The following is a 23,541-nucleotide window of genomic DNA, read 5'->3' on the forward strand; positions in this document are numbered from 1 at the left end:
ATTAGATGTTAGTGATATTTCTGAGCATCAAATAATTGTTTGAGGTGGAAGGGTCCTTTAAATGTCATCTAGTCCAATCCCCTTCAGTGAGCAGGGATGTCCACACTTAGATTAGATTGCTCAGAGCCTGGTCCAGCCATGTCTTCAATATCTCTAAGGTCAGGGCATCTACCATATTCCAATGCTTTGCTACCCTTACTGTAAGAAAAACAATAACCTTTTTCCTTATACCCAATCTAAGTCATCAGCAATATTGAAAAAGATCAAAATGATAAAACTATCATAAAAACTATTTTACAGTTTACTTGTAACAGACTGTGCATCTTCTGCTAAAGATGGAAAAAAAAAACCACCCCAAGAACAAAAACAAATAAAAAAACATCCAAGATTTGAATAAGCAGAATTAGGAAGTTAGTTGCGAAGCAGAAGTTAGGAATGTTTCAACACTTGCTTTTTTTTTCCCTTCAGTGGAGATGGTGAGCAGCAGTCTTCTCTTTACAGTCATCTCAGTCCTCTTTATTTTAACCAAAAAGGTTATTGCATCTAAGTGGTGTCACATTTAGAAAATGTCCTTGGCAAGTGGCTAGCACATATTTTGTAACTGTTGCAAAAGACAAAATGTGACCCACAGGAAGGGTGTTAAGGCAGAAGCAAGTGACTGTTGCAAGACACTTTCTAATATGTGAAACAGAGAACACTTGAGAGAATGGTATTCTTCCATTCTTCAATAACCTTGTCTTAGTTTTATATGAGTAAATGTGCAGAACTAGTATGTTGTTCTTTCTTTCTTTCTAGGCTTTGCTTATCCAGGAGCCTAAGTGGGACTTGCCACGTCTTCTTCAGTTGCCTGAGAATTATAACACCATTTTTCAGTATTATCACAGAAAGACTTGTACTGTTTGTACCAAGGTTCCTAAAGATCCTGCTGTTTGTCTGGTTTGTGGTACTTTTGTATGCTTGAAAGGACTATGCTGCAAACAACAGAGTTACTGTGAATGTGTACTGGTAAGAGAGATAATTCCAGTTATGTACTTGCTTCTCAATCTGACAAGCATTTTTAACTCCATTGCTCAGTCTTGATGTTTATCTCGTATGAATGTTTGTATCATGTTTAGCATTTATTTCTAATAGTTAAACCTAGACTGGATTCTGAAAAACAATTTTATCAATCTTTTTAAGCCTCTGGCCTAATTCTCCCTTGTGAAAAAAACTCTGAAAAAGCTGTTGTGGGCAGTGTTGATAAACTGGTTTTCATTTGTAATCTATTGAAATTTGCTGCCTTCAGAATGCTCATTTCACTGAACAGTTACTAGAAGTCTGGAAATACATGGGCTTCACAAAACTGGAGGAATTATTTGGGGAGCTATTTATAACAAGAGCATAAAATCAAACTCAAATAAATTCCATAATTCCTTGCATTTATCTTTCTCTCTTATTCTGCTGTCACAGTGGAAGAAGGGAGTAGGCAAAATTTAAAAGGCAATTACCAGTTGTAATATGGTATATAGGTGTATACCTATACAAGGTGTATACCTTGTCAGACTGTTCCCTAGTAAATAATGTGTGTATGTTGTTTCAAAAAAAAACTAGTTTGTATTTTGAAAGTCCTTTTTGTTATAAAGTTAGCAGAGACTAACAATCTTTGTACTCTTCCTTTTAAAATTTTATAGCATTCACAAAACTGTGGAGCTGGGACAGGAATATTTCTTTTGATTAATGCATCTGTAATCATCATCATAAGAGGCCATCGTTTCTGCCTTTGGGGCTCTGTTTATCTAGATGCACATGGTGAAGAAGACAGAGATCTTAGGTAATGATTTAATTACAGATATGCTTTATTGTTGTTGCTCTGTCAGCTATATGTAATGCAGTAACAGATAAAAATCTCTACCTTCCTTGAAGGGAAAATTTCCATTTTCTGCAAGTTTCTCCAAGAGGGAGAAGGAATGCAGCTGCTTTGTTTAAAAACAAAACCAAAAGCCCCCTACTAATAAAAATACATGCTTCCCTGAGGGAGGGGAGGGATGAAATATGAACATCCGATATATTTGTTTATATTGACAATGTTTATATTAACAATGAAGTTGTTTTCCATCTTATGTGACATATTAACCATTAGTATGTTGTTTTGTTTTTTTTTTTTAAACAGGCGTGGCAAGCCTCTCTACATATGCAAGGAAAGATACAAAGTGCTTGAGCAGCAGTGGGTGTCTCATACTTTTGATCATATCAATAAAAGATGGGGGCCACATTATAATGGCTTGTAAATCATCATCATCTTCATACCATATCATCGCTGTTACCATGAATGAATGCATCTTGACTGACCATAGCTTTAAATGATTGGGAGTTCAGCTCTTTGCCTCGGGGTAGAGTGGGGAATGGGCATAAAAGGGAAATGGAACTTGGTCAACACATGAAATTTTTGCATAATATGCTGCTGTTGCTATTAAATAGTGATATAATTATTTGAAATTAAATCCTCAAAATGGTGTGAGCAATGATTGCACTCAGTCCTACTTTTTTGTCCGATATTGTTAAGAAGCACAAGTTTTTCTGACAGTTGTTTAGAGGCTCCAGGGATAGCTGTCAAGTTTTTATTTTTCTCTGTGTGGAGTTGAGTTTTTAGCAATTTTTGCTGAAACTGTATATGTGTACTACATCTTCTATGTTGGATAATGTTTTTTTTTTGTTTTTTTTTTTTTCCTTTCTTGTGTTGGTTTGAGGTTTTTTGCTTGGTATGCATTTGTAATTAGACATGAATTGTACAATGATTGTGAGACTGCATGGTAACAATTGGTCTGAAAGTTGAATTTTAGAGATTATTTCACTTGCCACAAGAGGTCTATTGAAATATTTCAGGCATTACTGAAAACATATTCTTTCTCAGGAATTTCATAGATTTTATTTTATTTTTTCCTCCATGAAATACATGAAATAATTGTAAATTAGGTAGCTCACTGCTCTTAATGTAATCTAGAAAACACATTTTTTTTTTTCTCTTCCTAACTTTTTCTCCATACCAATTGAGTAAACCATTAGTGGAATCACACACAGAGGTTGCTGTGTATACGGACGGAATTAGTATGGCACCTGACATGGCAGATACCAATTAGAATATCCATAAGCCTGTCTCTCATTACAGACCAGATGTATGTTTCAGAATGATTGGTGTTGAAATGTGCAGGCTGTTCTACAAAGGAAACATGATTTTGTATCTTTCCTGTCATCTCAGGAGGTTCTCCTATATTGCATTTGTTCAGAATAATCACTATTCTTTCTGCTTGGTTTTCTGAAGGAAAGTAAAAAAAAAAACAACACAAAACTCGAGGGGTAGCCTATGTGAACACACAATACATATGCAGCCTCACTGGAAGATCAGTTCATGTTTAGAGGGCTAAAACAATTCAAGAGAACAGGCCAGACTGGACTAAACCCTGCTCTGTGTACATTGGCAAGAAAGATTACAGTTAAAATGCTGGTATGTAATATATCACTACCAATGTTTTTCCACAGGTGTTGGACATGTTGGCTATTTCATACAGCACTACCAAGCAGTTCCTGGTATTTTTACTTTCGTAGCTTGTGTGTAAAATAAAATTTGTATGTGTAAAATAAAAACATCTTATGATAAAACCATGTATACAATGAAAACAGTTCCCCAGTGGAAGTCATTACTTAGTGAAAATTGTATAGGGAAAAAAAAAATGACTGTGTAGTAATCAAGGAGAACTGACAGAAGGAAAAGTGACAAAATACAATGAATTTTTCTGGATAAGTGCAACTCAAAAACCCCCATGATAATGGATGCTGTTTTTTATACATACGTATAAATATATATATATATTTCAAAAGTATTACAGTACTTCCTGTAAGTTTAAAATTACTGTTTCTCCAACTAAACAGCAATGTCTTTTCCAAAATATTACTTTTTTGATACTGTATTATAAGTTCTGCCTGTAATATTTTTGCATTGCTCATTATGAGTATCAGGCCATTTTGTAAGTGTGGTTGAGAAGCAAAAAGTTTCTTTACATCTCCAGCATAATGTTATTACAGGGCTCGAGAACTTGAGCGATCCATAGTTTGAAGCACCGATGCTATATTCACAAGAGATAACGTATCCAGAATTTGATTACTGTGTTCTATTTGAAATGGAACGTTCTCTGGTTGTGCATATGGATGTGAATCGAACTATTAGCCTTAACTTTAACATTGGGGTATTTCATAGTGTTTATTTTAGTTCTGGTGAATTAGTCACCAGTCAATTTAAAAACACAAACAAATTACCATGTTGAAAATTGTACTTGAATATCCTTGCATGCTGCTAAACCAGAATTTTGATTTCCCCCATTACATTTTTCTTTTTTCTTTTTTAATCCTGTTTTACAAAGCTAACCTTGAAAAAAATAACAGGTCCAAACTAGAGTGGCGTGTGTGTGCATTACTCAAATGTTCTGGTGTGATATCCTGTAGGAATGATCATTTAAGTACAGTACATTACTGTAGAATATAAATCTATCTTTAAAATGCATCAGAGAACTACAAAACTAGGAATACAGTAATCGGCATTGTAAGATATGTTAATAAAAGTCTGCTGTCAATCTGTGTGTTGGTGAAATTTTTTCTTTCCACCTCAGACATCCAAAATGCAGTTGTTATTGAATTCCACACAATAGCCAGGCAGTTATTTGAGTGTCAGAACTTTAAGCAAAGTACCTTGCACAGAGGGTAATTGTGATTTGTTTTTCCCTTTGTTACTTGCATGCAGTTGTGTATGTTTGATGAATAATTTGGATTATTTCATTTTATGCATACCTGCACCACTTAAGGCTGTGTTTACTTTTATGCCTGCTATTACAATGTTGCTGCTGCGAAGCGCTAACATTAAAATACTGAGTTAAGAAACTGTCTTTCTGGGAAAGCGGTTCTTGATCGTTTCTTCTGTCAGATCTGCTTCTGGAATAACTGTCACTGTGAGTTTTTGAATGTGTATATTTGTGTATTAAATTTTGCTTTTTTTTATTTTTTTTTATTTTTTTTAACCTTTGAGGAATTCAGTGACACAGTTGTGATTGTTGCTACCTTTACATAACAGCCATAATAACACCTTTTCTCTTAGTGACAGCCTGAAATCCTTAAGTGAATATTTTCATCACCTCTCCAATAGAAATCTCGCATATCTTACAGTATTGCACAAGCATGTGACATTTTGCTTTTAGAAAGTGCTTGTTTTGCTCCAGCATGAAAAAAATGTTTTTTCTTTTGGAATCCCTTGAGATCAGTTTGTGCTGTCAAACAACTCCAGAAGATGCAGTAAATTAGTATGCAGATCTTGGTACGTTTTACAAGTGATTTTCATCTAAACCAGATTCTGTTAATCTTGCTTTGTGCTTCCTTGTTTTCAGAGGTGAGGATAGTGATGCATGGAGAGTGAGCAGTGAGTTAGATAAGAATGAAATGTTGCTGTCTGCAACATAAGAATATCACATGGATGGGCTGACAAAATGTATGAAGGTTCCTGGCTCTCTATTAAATCAACTCCTGGATATGATGGATGCATGTAATAGGAGAAAGCTGGCTGTGTGGCAGTTCTCTGTTATGTGGATTATTCGCTGCAGTCAGTGAGATTATACTGAAAGCCCATGCTAGAGTAATGCTATCTTCTGGTAGGGTATTGTGCCCTGAGCACCCCTGCTTTTCCTCAGATGAGCAGTTAGCCTGCAAGTGCTCTTAGATTAAGAGCAGCCCCAACTGCTGCAAGTTTAGACCTCGGACTTGGTTCTTCTGCCAGCATACTGTCATATCACTGCAGCTATGATTCCTGAGTGAATCCTGAATATGAATAGGTTATATTAGCTATTAATTCCTGCAAATGAACGTGCTTAAGTAGGAAATGTATACTCAGTGAAGTTGAACAGCTTTTTAAAATAATAATACTGTAAATGGGCTCTATTAGAACAATGAGTTTCACTGTCTGGGACTCTGTTTAAATTGTGGGCAGAAATGGTGAATGTTAATCAGATTACTATATATAATTTTACAATTAGTAATTGTAATTTACAATCATTGAAAAGAGGTAAGAAATACAAATCTATCTTAAGATGAGGTATTTCAGTAATGCTGTTCTGTGCAAGTGTATTTCCAAGGATGCTGCACATCTGTTGTATCTGGTCCCCTGAAATGCACATCATAGGTGTTGCATTGGTGAATACCAACAAAGTGTTTCCCCTGGCAACAATAAATAGAAGAAAGCTAAGCCCATTCAAATGATTTACCTTAGTGAGCTTGTCACAGCAACGATGGATGCTGAACACTAAGGGAACTCATTAGAAAGACATTGTGCTGTAAGGAAGGAGGCCAATAAAGAATTGTAGATTTCTCTTACTCGGTGCTGCTGTTTGAGTAGTATATTTGTTTGGAGTTTGCAAAGTTTACTTGTATGAAATGAGATATAAGTATCTTTCAAATTTTACGAATAATGTCTTATACTTTCTTGGGTCAAGCTTTTGTGTGATGTAGGCAGCTCAGTGATTCAGACATACCCCAGCCAAGAGTAAATTCAGATATTTATAACAAAAATTCAGTTGTCTGTCCAGCAGTAAGTCTGAATGTAGCCATAAGGATGGTAATGGCATTCCCAATCATATTCCTGCTGCCTTTGCAAGCAAAGCTGTACAAAATAGTTTGTTCCTAAGGATCGGTCAGTGGAGCATCACACGTGACCTCTGCAGACATGGTAAAGGATAAGTTAATGGATTTTGGATAACCTGGCTCATGTTGTGGAAGAGCACTATGCTAATTGTGTATAGATTATTTTCTAGAATGCTCTGTATGTAGATACTTGTCTTGGCAATTTGTTTCCAGAATATATAACACATAGGATCTGTATGCATTGTTTGTTGTTGGCTTTTAAGTCTTCTGAGTCACCTTTCCCTTGGAGTTCACAGCTGGGAATTAATCCAGTAACTCACTATAGTTCAGTCATGCTATTTACATTTCAGTGCTGTCTCTGTAACAGGTATTTCTTCTCCTCACTTCTGTTTCCAGTTGCCTGTCTGTGGTTTGTGGTTAACTATAATCTTAACTGATAACTGTGGTTATGATCCATAAGGGCTGGACTATGGTTATGTACCTTGCGCTTTAGTCTTGGCTAGAGCTATTATTTTGTTGAGTGGCTTCTCTACCAATGTAAATATGGTATTCCACTTGGAGAATGGAATCTTCTATGCTAGAATCACTCCTTATTAATACTGCCAGCTGCATTAGGCAAAGTATCACCAGCAGGTCAAGAGGGCATCCTTTCCCTCTACTCAGCATTAATGAATCCTCTGCCTAGTTCTGGGTTCAAAGTACAAGAGAGATACAGACATACTGCAGAGCGTCTCGCTAGCATAGAGCCACCAAAGTGATCAAAGGACCGGAGCGCTTTTCTTACAAGGAGTGCATGAGAGAACTGGGACTGTTCAGCCTGGATAAGAAGAGGCTCAGAGAGTATCTTATCAACATATACAAATACCTAAAGGGAGAATGCAAAGAAGACTCAGTCTCTGTTACCTGGTGCTAGGACAAATCACTGTAGGCATAAACTGGAATGCAAGAGGCTCCATGTAAACATCAGGAAGCCCTGCTTTATTGAGTATTGGCACAGATTGCCCAGAGAAGTTTTGGAGTCTCCTTCCAAAACAGCCTGGACAAGCACCTGGCCAACCTATTCTGGGTCCCATCTTGAGTGGGACCAGATAACCTCCAGAGGTTCCTTTCAACCTTAACTATTCTGTGACTATCTGTGATTTCTTTTAATCAATTTCCTAAGAATCTCCTAATGGAGGCTCTCTTGTTTTCAGCCCCCTTTGCTGTTTTATCATTTTCCTTCAAATCCACACTATAAAAACACCTCAGTTTCCCCTTCCTGTCCTCTATTCAGGAAATACAGTATTTCTATATTCAGGATTTCTTTTTCCTACTTATGCACAGAGATTTTTATTTTTTTCTCCAAGATGGTGGCATTTCTTGAACAAAGATGCATTTGTATGTATTCAATAGCTAAGGCAGAATATTCAAAGCAGTGCCCACGTGACCTGGTAGATCAAGCAAATACAACACAATATTAATTGACTCCTGTACTTTGAGTGCTGTATCCATACTTGGATAGCCAAAATTCAAACTGCCTCAGGATTTTTGTGGAAGTAGTTACACGTTTCAGAAGTGTCCTCAGGATATCCAGCAACAATATCTCTTCAGGCAAGCCTGCTTAATGTTATTGCTTTAACATCTGATGAAAGTGTTAAGGATGTGTGTAGGTTAGTGCAGCCATGCGTTCTGTTTGTAATTACAAGGCCATCACTGGGCAAAGTAAATTGCATTCTGTACAGACAATTAAAAAGCATGAAATCCAGACATCTAGAGGAAATTTACTGTAATGAATAATGCTTGTTCATATCCACTTATATAAGGACATTTTAACACTATATCAGGGCATCTCAATTTCTCAGTTACAGGAAGAGGAGATTTCATTACAATTATATTTTTTTATTAAAACACTTTCATTTATATTTCACTGGTTGCATGACTGACTACCAGTCAATAATGTGTGCAGTTTAAATACCAGCAGATTCACACATGTGCAGCAACTGCACTCATTCATAAAATACACTCCTCAGCTAAACGCAGCATAGTATCAACTGGAAAAAAATGCTCCATATCCATTAAATTCTTGAGGCCATAGAATTTTATAATACTGCATTTAATAATAGTTTTTCACCTCCTATCATCCAACCATGGCCATACAGATGAGAAATTATTTATTTTTAGAATATAACCTAAAGAAAGGATAGGAGTGATTCATCTCCTACTGTGTTTGTGGAGCCTTTTCACAATGGTTCAATCATCGCTGCACAAGTAATCAGAAATATAACAATAATTAAATGTTCTAGTGGAGATTTGCCAGCAACAGCAAGAAAACAATGGTTGTACATAAATATAGTTTGTTTCAGTGCAGTTTCAACATTTATGTAAACTGCAGTTTAGGATTGGCAACACTATTATTGCAAGCAGTAATGTTATTAGTTTGATTGCTATCAAAGGCACTAAGAAGTGCAGGTACCAGTAAAGGACAACTGAAAATAAACTGATTTCTTTAACTTGTGTAATGTTACAAAAATGGAAGGATTATGTCATCTGAAGTTTATTGCTACTGAAATATGCAAGTTAGAATAAAGATAACTTTTCTTTTGTTGCTTTATTTTGTAACTTTAAATCCTTAGCTGCCTTTTCACATTCTGTATTAAGTATTTCTGAGATTCATGGATGGCTATCAGCAAGTTGTGCATTCCAGCTGCACCCTTAAAGCTACTGCCATGTAAACTGTTGCATTGTGGAAAACAAGTCTGCTTGAAAATCCACTATGTGACACAGGGTCTGCAAGCACAGCACTCACGTAGCTCCAGAATAGTGTACTTACCCATCATGATTGTCTCCTCCCTGTAGACAGGTATGCTGAACAATTTGGCAGTGTTTGGAAAAGTTGTTCTATCTGGTCTGCAAGGGGCTAGTAAGAAGGGGAACGGAAAGCCATCAGCATCAGAACAAAGCAAGCAGGCAGTCTCAGCAGATTGATTAAATAAATAAACAAATAGTAGGGATGAGCTTTTGTAACAGAGCCCAACAAAGTCCAGGTTGTAGCAGACAATGAAGTCATAATCAGGGATGTTTCTGTGGTTCAAAAACCAACATATGAACTATGGGAGAAATCTGGAGTACCCAGAGCTCCCCACATCTCCAAATCCTTGAGAATGCTATGAGGAAACATGTACAGATGAGCAACGTGGATGTTATTTTTGCTTGAATATAGGTACCTCTTACAAACACAGTAAAGAGCAGCAATGTTTCAGCATTTCAACAATGTGCACAGCTGAAAGTGAGGCCTTCCTGTGTTCTAGCTCCTGCAAGCTGAAAGCATGTAGGATTAAACGGTGGGGTTCTGCTTAGACAAGGCTACTAGCTGTTCAAGAGGGTCAGCTTGGCTGGGTGTGTGAGCTGTCTGTATTACTATTTGCTATTATACAATTTACATAATCCTACACCACAGAATTTTTGCAACAGTGGATAGAGAAAAAAATGGCTTGTGAAGAAGGCTTTGTATAGACTAGCGTATAATAATTCAGCAAAACAGCAGTAATGTGAAAAGGAACATTGCTCAGCAAAATTGTCAGATCGCATCAGTTTCTTGCTAATGTCATCATGGGCTGCATTCAGAGAAAATGTTGATAATCTGCATTTTTTACTGATTATCTACATACAGGTTTGTCCTTCAGTTGTTTCACATTTTATGAAAATTCTAAATGGTTTATACTACAGTATGGATGCAGGGAAATTATGTGTATGCATAGGATTACAAAGCACAAAGTCCAATAATCAAGAGAAAGGTTTAAGAAAAAACATTGCATTTTGGCCAGAATGATGATTATTCACTGTTAGGAATGATGGCTTTGTATTAAAAAATAAATAAAAATGCAGTAATGGAGAAAAGTGGTGCAGAGGAAGAATAAGGCTTTATGGCTTTCATCTTGAATAATTATAAGGAATTATGTGGATACAAAGCCCTCTATTATTATTACGAGCATTTGCTTACAGACTATTTCTTAGCTCAAAAAAATAGAGATGAGAGCTAATGCTGTGGATGGAGGGAGTCAGACCTGACCGAAGCGGGTGAAAACAGTAGTTGCTCTTTATTTGTGTCTCATTCAATTGGGGTGCCAGTTCCTACCTCTCTAAACACAGAACCCTAAACTTCAGCTTGGGGAAGACAGAGCTGAACGTTTCTGACTTCAAAATATGCTCATTTTATGAGTCCGAACATTCTTGGGAGAGATAAATTGAAAAACCCTATGAAAGAAGCAGATTGTGTTCGTAATGTGCCCGCACAGAGCTTACCCTGAGAGTGCTGAGGAAAGCTGAAAAGGAGACCCGGTGATGTGAAGCTGGGATAAGCACTGGCACACTGAGAAAGGGAAGAGCCTCCTGTTTGTTTCTCTGGGGCTTTTTGCTGTTCTCACTCCCTCTTCTTCCCTTTATCTCTTTTTTTTTAAAGAGTACCAAACAAACACCCATCTGAATTTCTCCTAATCTAACAACCAGAAACAGCCTGAACATTTTGCTCTGTCTAAGCCCAAAGACAGAGCTCAAAGACGGGGGGATACCATCAGAGAAACGCTCCCAAGGAGGGAGAAACGCTTTATAAAGCGTTTATTTTGCTCCAGGACAGAATTCTCAGAGCGCAGACTGACCTGTGCTCTCAGATAATCGTTTTGGACAGTGCAGAAGACACAGAGCCCACTAAGGCGGTCAGTAAATCTCAGAGAAAGCAACGCAATACCAATTACGTATACGTATGCACTATTTGTATTTCTTGCTCCTCACCGTTCCTTTAAGATCTCTCTAAATCTCTTGCTTTATGGCTTTAATTGACCTTCCTCGAGAGCCCGGCTCCTTCTCGCGTTGTGCCTCGCAGCGCACCCTCACGCACTTACATCAGGGCGAGGCTCCGTGCAGCTGCTGCCCGGCCACGCGGGGCCGCCCTCGCCCGCCGCCGTATGTCCGCGGAGCGCGGCTCTGAAATGGCGGCGTGCATTTGAGCAGCGGCTCTATCCCGGCTAATGGGGCGGGGGCTGTCCCCTCTCGGAGGTGATGGCGCAGCAGCCGGCGGCGCCAGGGCTTGTGTTTCCCCGGTACGCTGAGAAGTCCGCTGCAGCAGGGGAACGTGCACGGGCGTAGCGGTTTTTGGAAGGTAACAGCTGTACTTAGTGCTGTAAGCGGCCAGAGCGGAGGAGGCGAACTTAGAGTGCCTTTCTGGTTGCTTCTCTAAAGCGGTGCATTCCCTTTCTTTGCAAATATAAAATAGTTTTTAGTTTTGATATTTAAAACTTGGGGTTTTTTTTTGTTTTATTTATTTATTTATTAATTATTATTATTATTGATTTTTGTTTTATTCTTCATTCTGATCTAAATTTGCACTCTGAAATTCCAGTAGCACTGTGCAATGAAAAGCGTGGCTTGACGTTTTGCTTTGAGATACTTTGAAACAGTTAAGCACAAAACTCTGTGTTGAACACTTTCATACAGTGGTCCTTCTAGCAGGTGAGGTGAGCATAGGATGTTGAAAGCCAGTTCACACCCTTTTCAAATTGAAGGTCTGCTTAAGTGCAAATAAATAGATCAGTTTGGGAATAGAAAATAAGAACTTTTTCACCCCTTGTGCTGACGTTTGCTGCATGTGGTGCTCTGTGGTTTAGCACCTGCAAGAAGGTTTTCTACAGCAATACACAGGTGTGTGTGGAGAGTGAGGAGAGCTGTGTGATTTCCCCCAAGAACTGTTTGCTGCCCAGCTGATGCACATGCACAATGAGTTATTTCTCCAATACCACTCAAAATCTTTGGTTAGAAGACCTGTATTATTGACTCTGTGAGTACAGGGATGAGAGGTATAGCAAGCAGTGCAGTGGCTGTTTGGTTGCTTTAAGAGCTGCCAGGACCAATTTTGCAGTGTTTTCACCAGATGCATTCAGAATAAAAAGTTCACTGGAGAAACACAATGATTCTTGCATGCTAATGGCTGGAGGACAACAAAAGACTCCTGAGTGCAAGCTTCTTCCGAGGAAGAGAAATGTTCAGTGCTGCAAAAACAGAAGTTACTGTCTTTGCTGTCTTCTGCCAGAGGAAGCGATGGAGAAGAGAATAATGAACAAGTGCTCATAGAACGTGCAGTTCTGTGAGACTGTTCAAAGAACATTTGTGTTCAGGAGGGTGTTTTGGAAAATTCTGAAAATTCTGGTGTTGGTTTGCTTGTATTCAGTTTAAAACAATTTGGCTGGTGTTATGTTTCTGCACCCTAGTTTCAAGCTGTCATCTGAACAGCGCAGTGATACGCTGTGTGTAGCTGTAGCTTTTCTCAGTTCTTTGAGATTTCATTTTTCTTCATTTCTAGAGGTAAATTCCTGTGATCCAACCCAAGGAAAAATAAAGCTGGAAGTAAGATGAGGGAAGAGCCTCAAGGTTAGAAAGAGAAAAGAAGAAAGGGGGAAAAAGCCTCACAAAAAAACCCATGTAAGCACCGAATATTTACCAACATCTTCTACTGCTGAACTGTGGGTGTTTTCAGTAAAGTCAAATGCACTGCAGTATAACATATGGAGCTTTAGTGTTAATGAGAGGAATCAAATATGTGAACTCATTTGCTGTGATGTATTATTACTGTGCTGTTTGATACAGACCTGTAACTCCTAAATTGGTGAGAGGAGACGGGAGAAGGTAAGGGAGTTGCAGCAGGAGAATCTAGAACACAGAAGGTACATGGTGAAGGTGGTGATCACCCAAGAACTGGTAGCATGCAGCTGGAGAGAGCATCAGTTCCACTGAATGGTTAAAGTGGTGGAGTACTCTGCAGGTTGAAATGGAGAAGGAGCAACCATCTAATAGTACTTTCAATCTGTCTCCTGCTGGTTCCCTCCTGGTTTTCCTGCCTGGCATGCTTCCTTCTCACCTTAACAGGGTTCTGTGCTCCTACTCAGAGGTCTGGTCAAGTAGAATTGGGAAGGGGCGGCTTGTCAGGAGTGACAAGATGTGACTGATTTTTTTTGTGTCAGCAAAAGGAAAACTCAGAATGAACCAGCTGCTGCATTCAAAAAAGCAAGGGCTTCAGATTGACTTGCCATACCAGAAAACTGAAAAACACCTTGAAAAACTGTTGTTTAATTGCACAAAATTATTAAAAATTAAACATCCGTGAGGAATTTTCCCTTCTCTGGGGAAATGAATCTGAAAGACGCCCTATGTGAGGCTTCACTGTGTCCAAACTGGTGGGCTGTGACTAGAATACTGTTATACTGGGATGAACATCTGATAGTCTAAAGCTGAGCTGTCCCTTCTGAGGGCAGCAGGCAGGAAGCTCTACTGACACAGCTGAGACTTCACCTGTGGTGGCTGCACAGGAGTGAGGGCAAGAGAGTATGAGATTTTTCTTGCTTAGCTGCTGCTCCATAAGGAACAAGGCATACTAGCAGCCTGTAGCTGGCTCCACCCTTCATCCAGCTGCTGCTTCCTCAGGTACTAATTTTACGTCCCTGTGTGGTGATGGAGTGCTATTAGTGCAAATGTCCCCTACTTTTACTATAGAATGACACATTTGAAAACACCAAATGATGTTAACTTCACTCTCCTTCTGAAACAGATGAGAACTAAGGGGACTGAATGCATTTTGTCTGACATACTCTGTGTAAGGGAAACTGTTGATCACAGCCAGAACCTCTGATTAACCATCTGAGGCAAGCAACGAGTCAGCTGTGGAAGCACAGGTGAAGGCAACTGAGCTGTGCTCCTGGGAGTGGGTAGAGCTTGACTCCACCTCTCCTAGATCCCATTTAATGGCTGACCACCAGTAAGGCAGCATTTCTTTCTGGAGATTGCTTCTTTGTGGTGTTTTTGTGGTAAGCCTCAACATTGGCGAGCATCCATCTCAACTGAAAGCCTCAGCACTGGTGAGTCTTTTCTTAGATACCCTCTGGCTATCCATTTACTCTGTAATTATGTCTATACACTTGTATTATTCCAACTATACAATGTAATGTGAATTAATAAACTAGGCAGTTTTTAGTAGTGGGGAATGTATGAAAAGCAAATGTTTTGTAATAAGGGAAGAGTTAAAGCTAGTATATGACCTTTGGCATCTTTCATTGTTCCTTTTGCTCTTACAGGTACTTCTTCCTTAGTCTGAGAATGAATAGAAATTGTAAAACTTTAGAAAATGCATTGCTGTTTGCCTTCTTATTGTGATGGCATTATGGTTGATAATGAACTTGGTAACAAATTTCTTTTCCTTCTTTCCATGCTGGGCTGTGGAGAGTGATGGTGTGCTGGTGGTTGTGCTCAGCACACCTGAGATAATGGTATAATTACTGGTATCAATCCAGGCTGTTATATGCTGAACATTCTGCATGGACAGTATATTTTTTGGCTGAGCATAGGCCTTTCTTGCCTAAAAATGTGCCTGCTTTATTTGTTGATTTCATAACTCAATATTACAGATTCTTACATTTTATTCCAATTATATTAAGTGTCACTTACAGTGTGTGAAGGTTTATGTACTTCCACCCTCTCCTATTTTACTTTCCTTGTCCCAGTTTTGTCTTTGGTTCCTCCTGTGCTTTGCCTTATTTATCCACAGTTAGTTTTTCCTTTTTCTCCTAAGTTTGTTTGTTGTACAGGCTTCCTAAAGTCACCACAAGTTACTATTCACAATTTACTCTCAAATATAAGCATTTTATGCCCTGTCCACCAAATTTGTAAGAAATGTGCTTTGTCATGTACTTGCTTTTATTTTTGTCCTGGTACTTTGGGTTCCCATAGTAGACTTTTTTTGGAACTAATACCTGAGCAGGCAATAAAACAAGCCAGACCAGAAGAGAGTCTGGAGCAAGGCATAAGACAGAGAGGTGAATTTGAAGAGAAGGGGCCATTTGTGTGAAGAAGACAAACTGAGGCTCTTAGTCCCAGTTATGCAGAGGCACTGAACTGGTTGCTTCATGCAAAGTTTCAGATCCATCCTTTTCCTTAATGTTGCCCATCTCCTGGCTTCACGTACTGTTCTCTCATTGTTGTGAGTTTCAGTCTAAGTGTCCAACTTCAATATTAATGTTTACAAGTCTTGTGCCTCCCATTCCCAGAATTAGGAAATGTAGTATTTAGGTGGAACAATACAAAGTGTCTGAATAGATGAAGTCATTTTATGAATGTTGTGCTAATCATTAGTGTGTGCTGCATAGTAGTTCAAGTATTAATAAGAATTCCACAGAACATAATGCAGAGGGGCTAGAAAGTTCTCTTGAGAATGAAAATTGATGGCAATATTTCCTTTCATCCTGGTAAGGCTTCTTACTTTAGTTGGTTCTTTCTAGTTCTACTTTCTAATTGCTATCCATAGTATCAAAAGACACAAAGTTATGTTAAAGAAGTTCCTGCCTTTGCCTAGAAATTTGTAGATTTCATTCTAGCTGTGTCATATTCAGAGTTAATTGGATGACCCAGTTTTTAGCCTGGAACACTGTATGAACTTAGAGACTGCATCTAACAGTTGCTTGAAGAGTGTATCTATGATCTTAGGTACAAAAAAGCTGGAGGCCGTAACACAGTGTTGGAAGTACATTAGATGCTAATCACTAAATAGAGAGGTGACCGGGGAATGGGAAATCATGCCACAACCATAAGAGCCAGATGTTTCCTTTTTAGTTAAATTCCCCTGTAAAAGATTGATATGAAAATGGTTTGAGGGACACTGTTCATCATTCTCTTTATCGCAATAAAGCAACATTCCACTTCTTTCCATGCACCATCCTGTTTGTAACTGAGCAGGTGAAGTGTTCAGGAAACTCTCCTAAGTTCCCTTTACAAACTAAATCAGGCTATAAGTTTTGGATTTCTGTTTCATTCATCATGTGCTCGAGACCTCCTCATGTTCCTGTTAATAATTCAGCCTTCAACTATTCCAGGTTTATTGCTCAGAGAGACAACACATTTTGCTGGGTCCAGCTTATGGCCAACAGAAGCTATGTCAGGTAAGGAATACAAGTTTTCATTTTTCACTTTTTCTCTTTTATTCTTAACCAGCTTTGAGACAGAACTATGATGCATACAACAATGTTTGTGTATGTCAACAGCTGTTAGCTTGGTTAGCCAGTTACTTTGAAACAGCTGGAGATATGCCAAAGATCTCAGGTGTCTTGAAGGCTGTCAAGCTTTTTACTCTGTGTTTTGTTGTTACAGTATCTGCAAACTCAGCAAATCCTGAAGGAAACTGGGTTCGGTAAGAAAGAACTTTTAAACTTTGTCTCCTATGGTGTTCTGGTGAAAAACGAATGTTTTGTCTCCCTTCTACAAAGTAGCTAAGTCCTTGTCTTGACTTGGTAACATATAATTCTATGGTGGGCAGCTATTAGCTATGGATTGTTACTCTGACTTTCAGCCCTTTTCTTTCCTTTTCTCATTTATTTACATGTCAAGTAATGAAATTACAACTACCAATTCAGGCCAAATACCTGACTCCCTGGTATATCATACCAAGTGTATAGTAAAGAGACAGTGAATTACTCACTGAGAACATGTGTTAAAAAATATTGTTGATTATTGACCCTGCTATTGCTTCTCAGTGTGGCCTTTGTGTTTGACAGCATGACTGTATTTGACTCAGATTGCATTAAAAGTATTAATTCTACTCTCTAACATTCCTGAAGAGTAGAACAGCCCTTCTGACTGATCAGTTACTTTTTTCTTCTCCTTTTCATAAATTAGTTGCTAGTAGAGGCTTCTGAACTGTTATGGTGCATGACATGATGAAATGCAGATTTCCCTGGCTGGTAAAATTCTTAGTTGTATTTTTGAAAGAACTCTTCAGTCTCATCTTGGAAAGAAACTACAACATTTAATTTCTGCAGACTTCAACTCTTAGCTTTCTTTAAAGAGTGTTTGTTACAAATTGTGCTTTAAAGGCTGCTAGTCTTGAGTTATGAGGCCATAGTGTTAATAATTTTGATGATGGACAGTGCCTGCAGTACTGGAAGAGGAATAAGCTTTTATGACCTTAATGCTATAAGGAAGAACTGCACTGCTTTCATTATAACTCCTGTCTGGAGAACTGACTCATAGCACACTTTTTGCTTGGTGTATTCTTTGCAAAATAAAATAAAATTAAAATAGAGTAGCTCACTCTTCCCTCAGAATTCACATCCACACCAAGTGTCAACCTATTTGTGAAAGGAAACCCAAGGATTTCATTGTAAAGAATTTTAAAAGAAAAATCAGTTTACAGGGATTATTAACACTGGATGTAGCACAGGTTCCTATTAAGGATTTTCCTATCTAAGTGTTAAGTTCATGTTCTTGCACGTCTATTTGCAAGTATTATAGGAAAAAGAGAATCTCTTTCTAAGACACTGTGGTAATGGAGCTAATGACAAAACAGTTGGCGCTGTCACGCTAAGGTTATCTTCACTCTTGCAAGACAAAATACAGTTAGACTGGCACATTTTTGCAGGGGTAGGCACTTAACCATATGTATAAAAGATTTGGTTCCTTTTAGCCAGCAGACTTCTGTCCTTGGCCAAGCTGTCTTTACAAGATATATAAATCTGTAGAATGCTCAACAGCCTGGACTATGTGCTGTGGTTTCTTCTCCAAAATGCTTTGACCTCTGTAGTGGAAATGCTAATTTGCAGCCTGAACCAGAGATGGAGCACCTGGTGGGAGGGCAGGGCCAGCCCAGGGGAGCTCAGGTGCATGTAATGTAATGCACCTGAGGGAAGGGGTGCAGCCAGGGTCCACTCCTTCCCAGACCCCATTTAAGGGTTGGCAGTGGAGGCACAGGTATCTTGCTGGAGTTCCCTATGTGTCTGAGATGTTCTAAGGATAAGCGTTTGTTGTTGTTGTTGTTTTCTCCTTTGTTTCTGTGTCAATGGTTGCTCTATCTGGGCTTATCCTTTTAGCAGCCTGGGACTTTGCTGCCCTGCTATGATTGCTATGCTCTCTGTTGCATTTTAGCAACATGCCTCCACCTGTATAAATGCTTTGGGGATTAGGTGGAGGATCTTGGAGTGTTGCAACAGTACCAGCTCAGGTAAAACTGTCCTAAGGTCTATGGCTGCCAGACTGTAGCACCAAGTAAACTCTTCACTTTAATCTTGACCTATTTCTGGTTCTGTCAGGGAGGCTGTAGGTATTCAGTTGCACCTTATCTCTTCTCTTTCTTGCCTTTGTACTCATTCAAGTGGAGTCCACTAACTGCAGTCCTGCATTTCTCCATTTGCTCCAGGTGTACTTGACTGTCTGCAGATGGAAAACTTTGCTGAACAGTTCCTTAGAAGGGCCTGGTGTCATTAACAAACTGCATATTATAAAGGTCTTGTTAGAGGCCTTGGTACACCAACTACCAACCCAGATTTAAAATTCATACAGAAACTGTGTGTTGCATGAAAGAATAGCCTGGGCTCTTACTTTGTTATTATCAAGGCAGAAGTACCTCTCTGTGAGAAGACTTTGTTTTGGTTTTTTTTTGGTTTTTTTGTTTTTTTTGTTTTTTGTGGATGATAGAAATAAGGATTAAAAAAAATAGTAGGTGGAGTTTTCTTGTTAGTATTGAAATCAGAAACAACAGGAAGTTCTGGTTTAAACTGTTCAGAATACTTTTGGTTCTGAGGAAGTGTAGAATATTTCCTGAGGAAGTGTAGAACTGGAAGAATAATGATGATCCCAAGGAGTTCTCGTCTTCATATTTTGCTGCTACTTGGAAAAAGAAAAATCCCACCACTTTGTCTCATAAATATTTCCAAGAGTGAGAAGTATTTTAGTAAACTCTGCCAAGTGGAGAGGTTCCTGGTTTAGTGTTCTCTGCTATTTCTACCCTCAGCTTTGGTACTAAGTAACTGATAGGGGAAGAGCAGAATCTTTTATAGTAGATCAACTAAATAATGATTTGTTCTACTATTTGTTGATTAAAAGTGCTGTTGCCAATTCTTGTCTTTTTCATGATTTCTTTACTCATTCTTTTTTCTGCTGTGCAGCCCAGCACAAACAGAAGAATAGAAGGAAACTGCCATTAATCTGGTCTTGAAAGACAGGCAGGGATAGAGGTTCCTGGTACACTTCTTTCTTCAGCATCTCCCCCACTTTTTCTATTGTGATTGACTGTATCAGTTCACTCTGTCATTCAGTTCTCCTGCTGATAACATGTGCATACACAAACTCGGGCATTGCAGTGGAATTTCTGTCCAACTCTTATCTGCATTTTACTGTGAACTGACTGTGACAAAATAAAGGGAATATTAACCATTTGGGAAGAAAGAACTCCAAACGCATCTTCAGGGAGCAGTGACAGAAGCTCTGATAGCATGCGCATGAGGCAGGAAATGGGAAATATAATTTAAACCCCAGTAAAGCTGGAAACGTGGGAGTGAGATTCAGCAATCTGCTCAGTAAAGAAACATGGGGACTGCAAATGAGGTGTCTGAAAGTCAGGAAGCTGGTAGTAGAGTGAGGCCTGCTGAAGCTACTGAAGGACACAGAGATCAGTGTTACAGGGATGTGAGGGCTCAGTAAATGATTTTATTATTTTTTTAATTAATTAATTTTTTAAAACATGATAGGGAGGTGTATGTCATAATTGCTGTGATTCCTCTTAGGTGCAGAGAGAAACAATTCACTGCGTCCTAGATCTGTAAAATCGTGTTTTTCTTCTGAAACAGATTTTGTGATTTTTTTATTTTTATTTATTTTTTTTTTTTTAGGGCTATAACTGAATGTAGAGCATCTTACCTATAATTCTATAATCCTGGATTTTTTTCAGTACTTTCTTGCAAGTCTGTCTCTTCATCTTTGACAGACACGGGTTTTCATTATTGTACATGTAGAGAATGGATTTTGTTTTCACATGGAGTACCACATTCCATTTGTTACACTAACATTGCACTGTACGTTCTATGTCTGAATTAACAGAAAATTATAAATGCATTAGAATCTGACTTTTTCTTTACAGGCATCCAATAGTTGAAGGTAATGAATGAACTACAATTTATAGCTCATGATTTTCTTCCTCTGTTATTTCTTTCTGGAGCCTAGGAGTCCAGTGAATCATTTCTGAGTTCACAATAGGCCTGAGATCCTTGAAAGAGTAATTGCTCGGAGAACACAGCTTTCTCCAACCTGTTCCTGTCAGGAAGACTTTATTTATTTTATCACTTGAATATAAGATGCATGAATTTTAAGTACAAAAATTGTCAGCCTTCTTAAAGGCTTTTTGATGACTGATGTTTTCATCAGTGATGAAAGTAATGTTCATAATCTGTAACATTACCTTGTAGCGTTCTCAGTAAAGCTTCTGCTTCTACACTCATGAGAATGGTGTTTCCTCAAAGTTCTGGACTCAGCTAGATAAAGAATTTGTACTCTTACCTTGGAACTACTTTATTATAACGCCCCTCAAAAATAGGATTTTAAGTAACTCCGGCAAATTTTGTTATTAATGCAAATCATTTCAAAAGGCTCAGTTAAATGAGACAAACATCTTGATTCTGTTTGTGTGTCTCTTTTTACATAGAGGCTTTGTTTCTGAGATTAAACCATTTTCCAGGCAATGTCATGCTTCACAAGGGTGTAACAGCTTGTGAAAAGCTTAGCCAGGTGAGAATAATCACTGAAGTTTGTTAAGGTCAGGTGAAACTCTTCACATTAGGCCTAAGGCCATCAGCTGCTGAAGAAGATGGCAAAACATTGTTTGATGAAAGGGGTGGATTACTGCTTTAGTAGGTGAATGAGTAGTGGTTTGAGTTTTAAGGTAGAGGACAAAGAGGAATTACCCCAGAGACAGGGGTGGTTTGTGAAGTGAAAATTGTTTCATTTCCTTCTGTGAGGGCATATAAGCTGAAAAAGACCTGTGAATTTATTAGATAAGAGAAGACTTTAATACTGATCTAAGTCTAGGTGGGCATAGAACTTAATTTGTTATCTTATAGTGTTATAGACCTTGATAAACTGCATTATGTATTGTGGATGTAGTAAATAAATCCTTTTATTAACAGGTTATGTTTACCTGGTTTGAGTGAGAGAGACCAATACAGTTGACTAACTCTGAGAAATTTGTGCGTATAGGCTCCTGTAGATGTTACTGAGCTACCACCAGGCAGCTAGCAGTCCAAACTATTTCTTAGAAATTGTGAAGGACAGGCCCAAGTATAAACCAGTAACTCAGTGTCTAGAGAGTTATTTCCATTGATTATTTCAGTGGTTCTGAGAAGCCCGATGATTGCAAAGGAGTGCAAGGGTAGAGAATGTTATCTCTAATTTTACAAATTGGGAAACACGCAACACTCTTCTGCCCTGATATCTTAACCCCTTTCTGTGTCATGCTTTGCCTCTCATATGGTAGTTGGCTTCACTAATGTAAAAGTTGAGCAGAACGTTAGGTCAGTGTGCCTCTGAGATAACATCCCATTTTTAGAATTAGTTCAGTTTTAATTAGTGAATTAACTGGATGTATAAATATTTATGACTATCTCAGATGTCTGATTACAACAGGAAATAAATAATTCATGGTAGAAAATTACCTTTGTACAACTGATACTTCAAGGGTATAAATCAGATATGGCAGTTTTGAAAAAGCAGCACAAAATGCTGTTCTTTGCTGCAATGCCCTCAAGTGAGTATGTTTTAGGTGCAACCATTGCTGTTCTAAGGTAGGTTAAGGATAAAAAAAAAAAATCCTTCCAATGCATGAATAGTAGTTATGTGAGAAAGTCTGTTTACAGAGATGTGCGTATAAACAGAGAATATGGACAGTTTGGACAATTTAGGGAATTATAGGAGGCAGTACTTTCAGAGCAACTTGCAGTTTATTTCCAAGGGAGCTGTAAGAGATGCAAAGAACACAGTAATGCTCTGATAGAACAAATTCACATTTGCAATATGTTGGCAGGAAGGTCGTACCAACAGTATCTTCCTGAAGACAGGAGGTGTTACTTATAGAGCAGCCCTCATATCAAGCCTTAATCTTAAACTGGGAGGCTAGACTTCAGTGGAAGGCCTTGGTCGCAAAGTGGGGTTGAAAGGGACCACCTACAAAGAAAAACTGAGAGACTGATGGAAAATTATGCCTACCAACTCTTTTAATGGAAAATCAGCCTCTCTACAGAAAGGGAGCTTGCTACTGAAACCACGAGGAGTGATTTAGAAAAGAACAGCAATGTTTCAGGGTAGACAGCACAAGCTTGAAGGAAGTACTGAGGGCTGTTAAGTGTAGTGGATTAAGGGGAAAAAGTTTTCAATGTCAGAAGGCTTAAACAGGGAAGTTTTATGATAAGGTATTGTTTTGACTGCATATTTCTCTTTTTTTAATAGCTAAATTAAAAGGGTTTTTTAATAGCTAAGTTAAATGGGTTTTTGAAAGCTCCATTACATTTGTGCATTTATTTGTTCCATGTTGCAAGTATAACCCCCATTACAGAGCTCTGAGAAAGAATGCCAGGGCACTAGGTGTCTCCAAACTTTCTTCAGGAGTGTTTGCAGCAACCCAAAAGTTGAATTTGGAAAAGAGGCTGGTTCATTCCTTTCTTCTGAAAGTACACAGAGTTTTTGTTGTTATTACTTTATTTTCTTTTCTTATTTTCTTACTAAATTGTACTCTCTTCAAGATCACATCTCTTGGAGGTGTTAATCTCCCCCAAATCCTTTGAATCAGGAGGGATTGAAGTTGATTAGTGCTTCTCAGTGTGAAATACCTGGCAGAAGCAAGCTCAGAGTTTTGCTTGTGTCTGTGTCGGCATCTGTTGTTTTTCCCTAGACACCTGCGTGCCTTTTCCTTTACTGGGGTGGCTAAGTTCTTTGGCAATGTGTTTTTGAGTTGGTGGGGCTAAGGTCTGTATGTAAATTGCATTGGGTGTTTGGGAATATTCCCCTGTTCAATAGAGAAAAGTCAGGTCTTTCTTGCCATTGACCATGCATAAGAAT

At 38.5% G+C, this 23,541-nt stretch overlaps 2 protein-coding genes across 6 annotated transcripts in view; both read left to right on the forward strand.

The window, feature by feature from the left end:
• UBR3 (ubiquitin protein ligase E3 component n-recognin 3) overlaps positions 1 to 4,604 on the forward strand; it is an 85,362-nt gene extending 80,758 nt beyond the window's left edge. For all 5 annotated transcript variants that reach the window (XM_015868467.2, XM_015868468.2, XM_015868469.2 and 2 more), the window contains 3 exons: positions 796 to 1,005; positions 1,671 to 1,810; positions 2,150 to 4,604. In XM_015868467.2, the coding sequence (XP_015723953.1) occupies positions 796 to 1,005; positions 1,671 to 1,810; positions 2,150 to 2,267 (468 nt within the window). In that variant the 3' untranslated portion in view covers positions 2,268 to 4,604. The remainder of the gene's footprint in view (positions 1 to 795; positions 1,006 to 1,670; positions 1,811 to 2,149) is intronic.
• A 6,981-nt stretch (positions 4,605 to 11,585) lies between these two features.
• MYO3B (myosin IIIB) overlaps positions 11,586 to 23,541 on the forward strand; it is a 173,496-nt gene continuing 161,540 nt past the window's right edge. The window contains exons 1-4 of the mRNA XM_032445800.1: positions 11,586 to 11,788; positions 12,986 to 13,104; positions 16,542 to 16,607; positions 16,816 to 16,855. Coding sequence (XP_032301691.1) covers positions 16,601 to 16,607; positions 16,816 to 16,855 — 47 coding nt within the window. The 5' untranslated portion in view covers positions 11,586 to 11,788; positions 12,986 to 13,104; positions 16,542 to 16,600. The remainder of the gene's footprint in view (positions 11,789 to 12,985; positions 13,105 to 16,541; positions 16,608 to 16,815; positions 16,856 to 23,541) is intronic.

This window comes from Coturnix japonica, chromosome 7 (assembly GCF_001577835.2).
Source record: "Coturnix japonica isolate 7356 chromosome 7, Coturnix japonica 2.1, whole genome shotgun sequence".
Taxonomy (NCBI): Eukaryota; Metazoa; Chordata; class Aves; order Galliformes; family Phasianidae; genus Coturnix; species Coturnix japonica.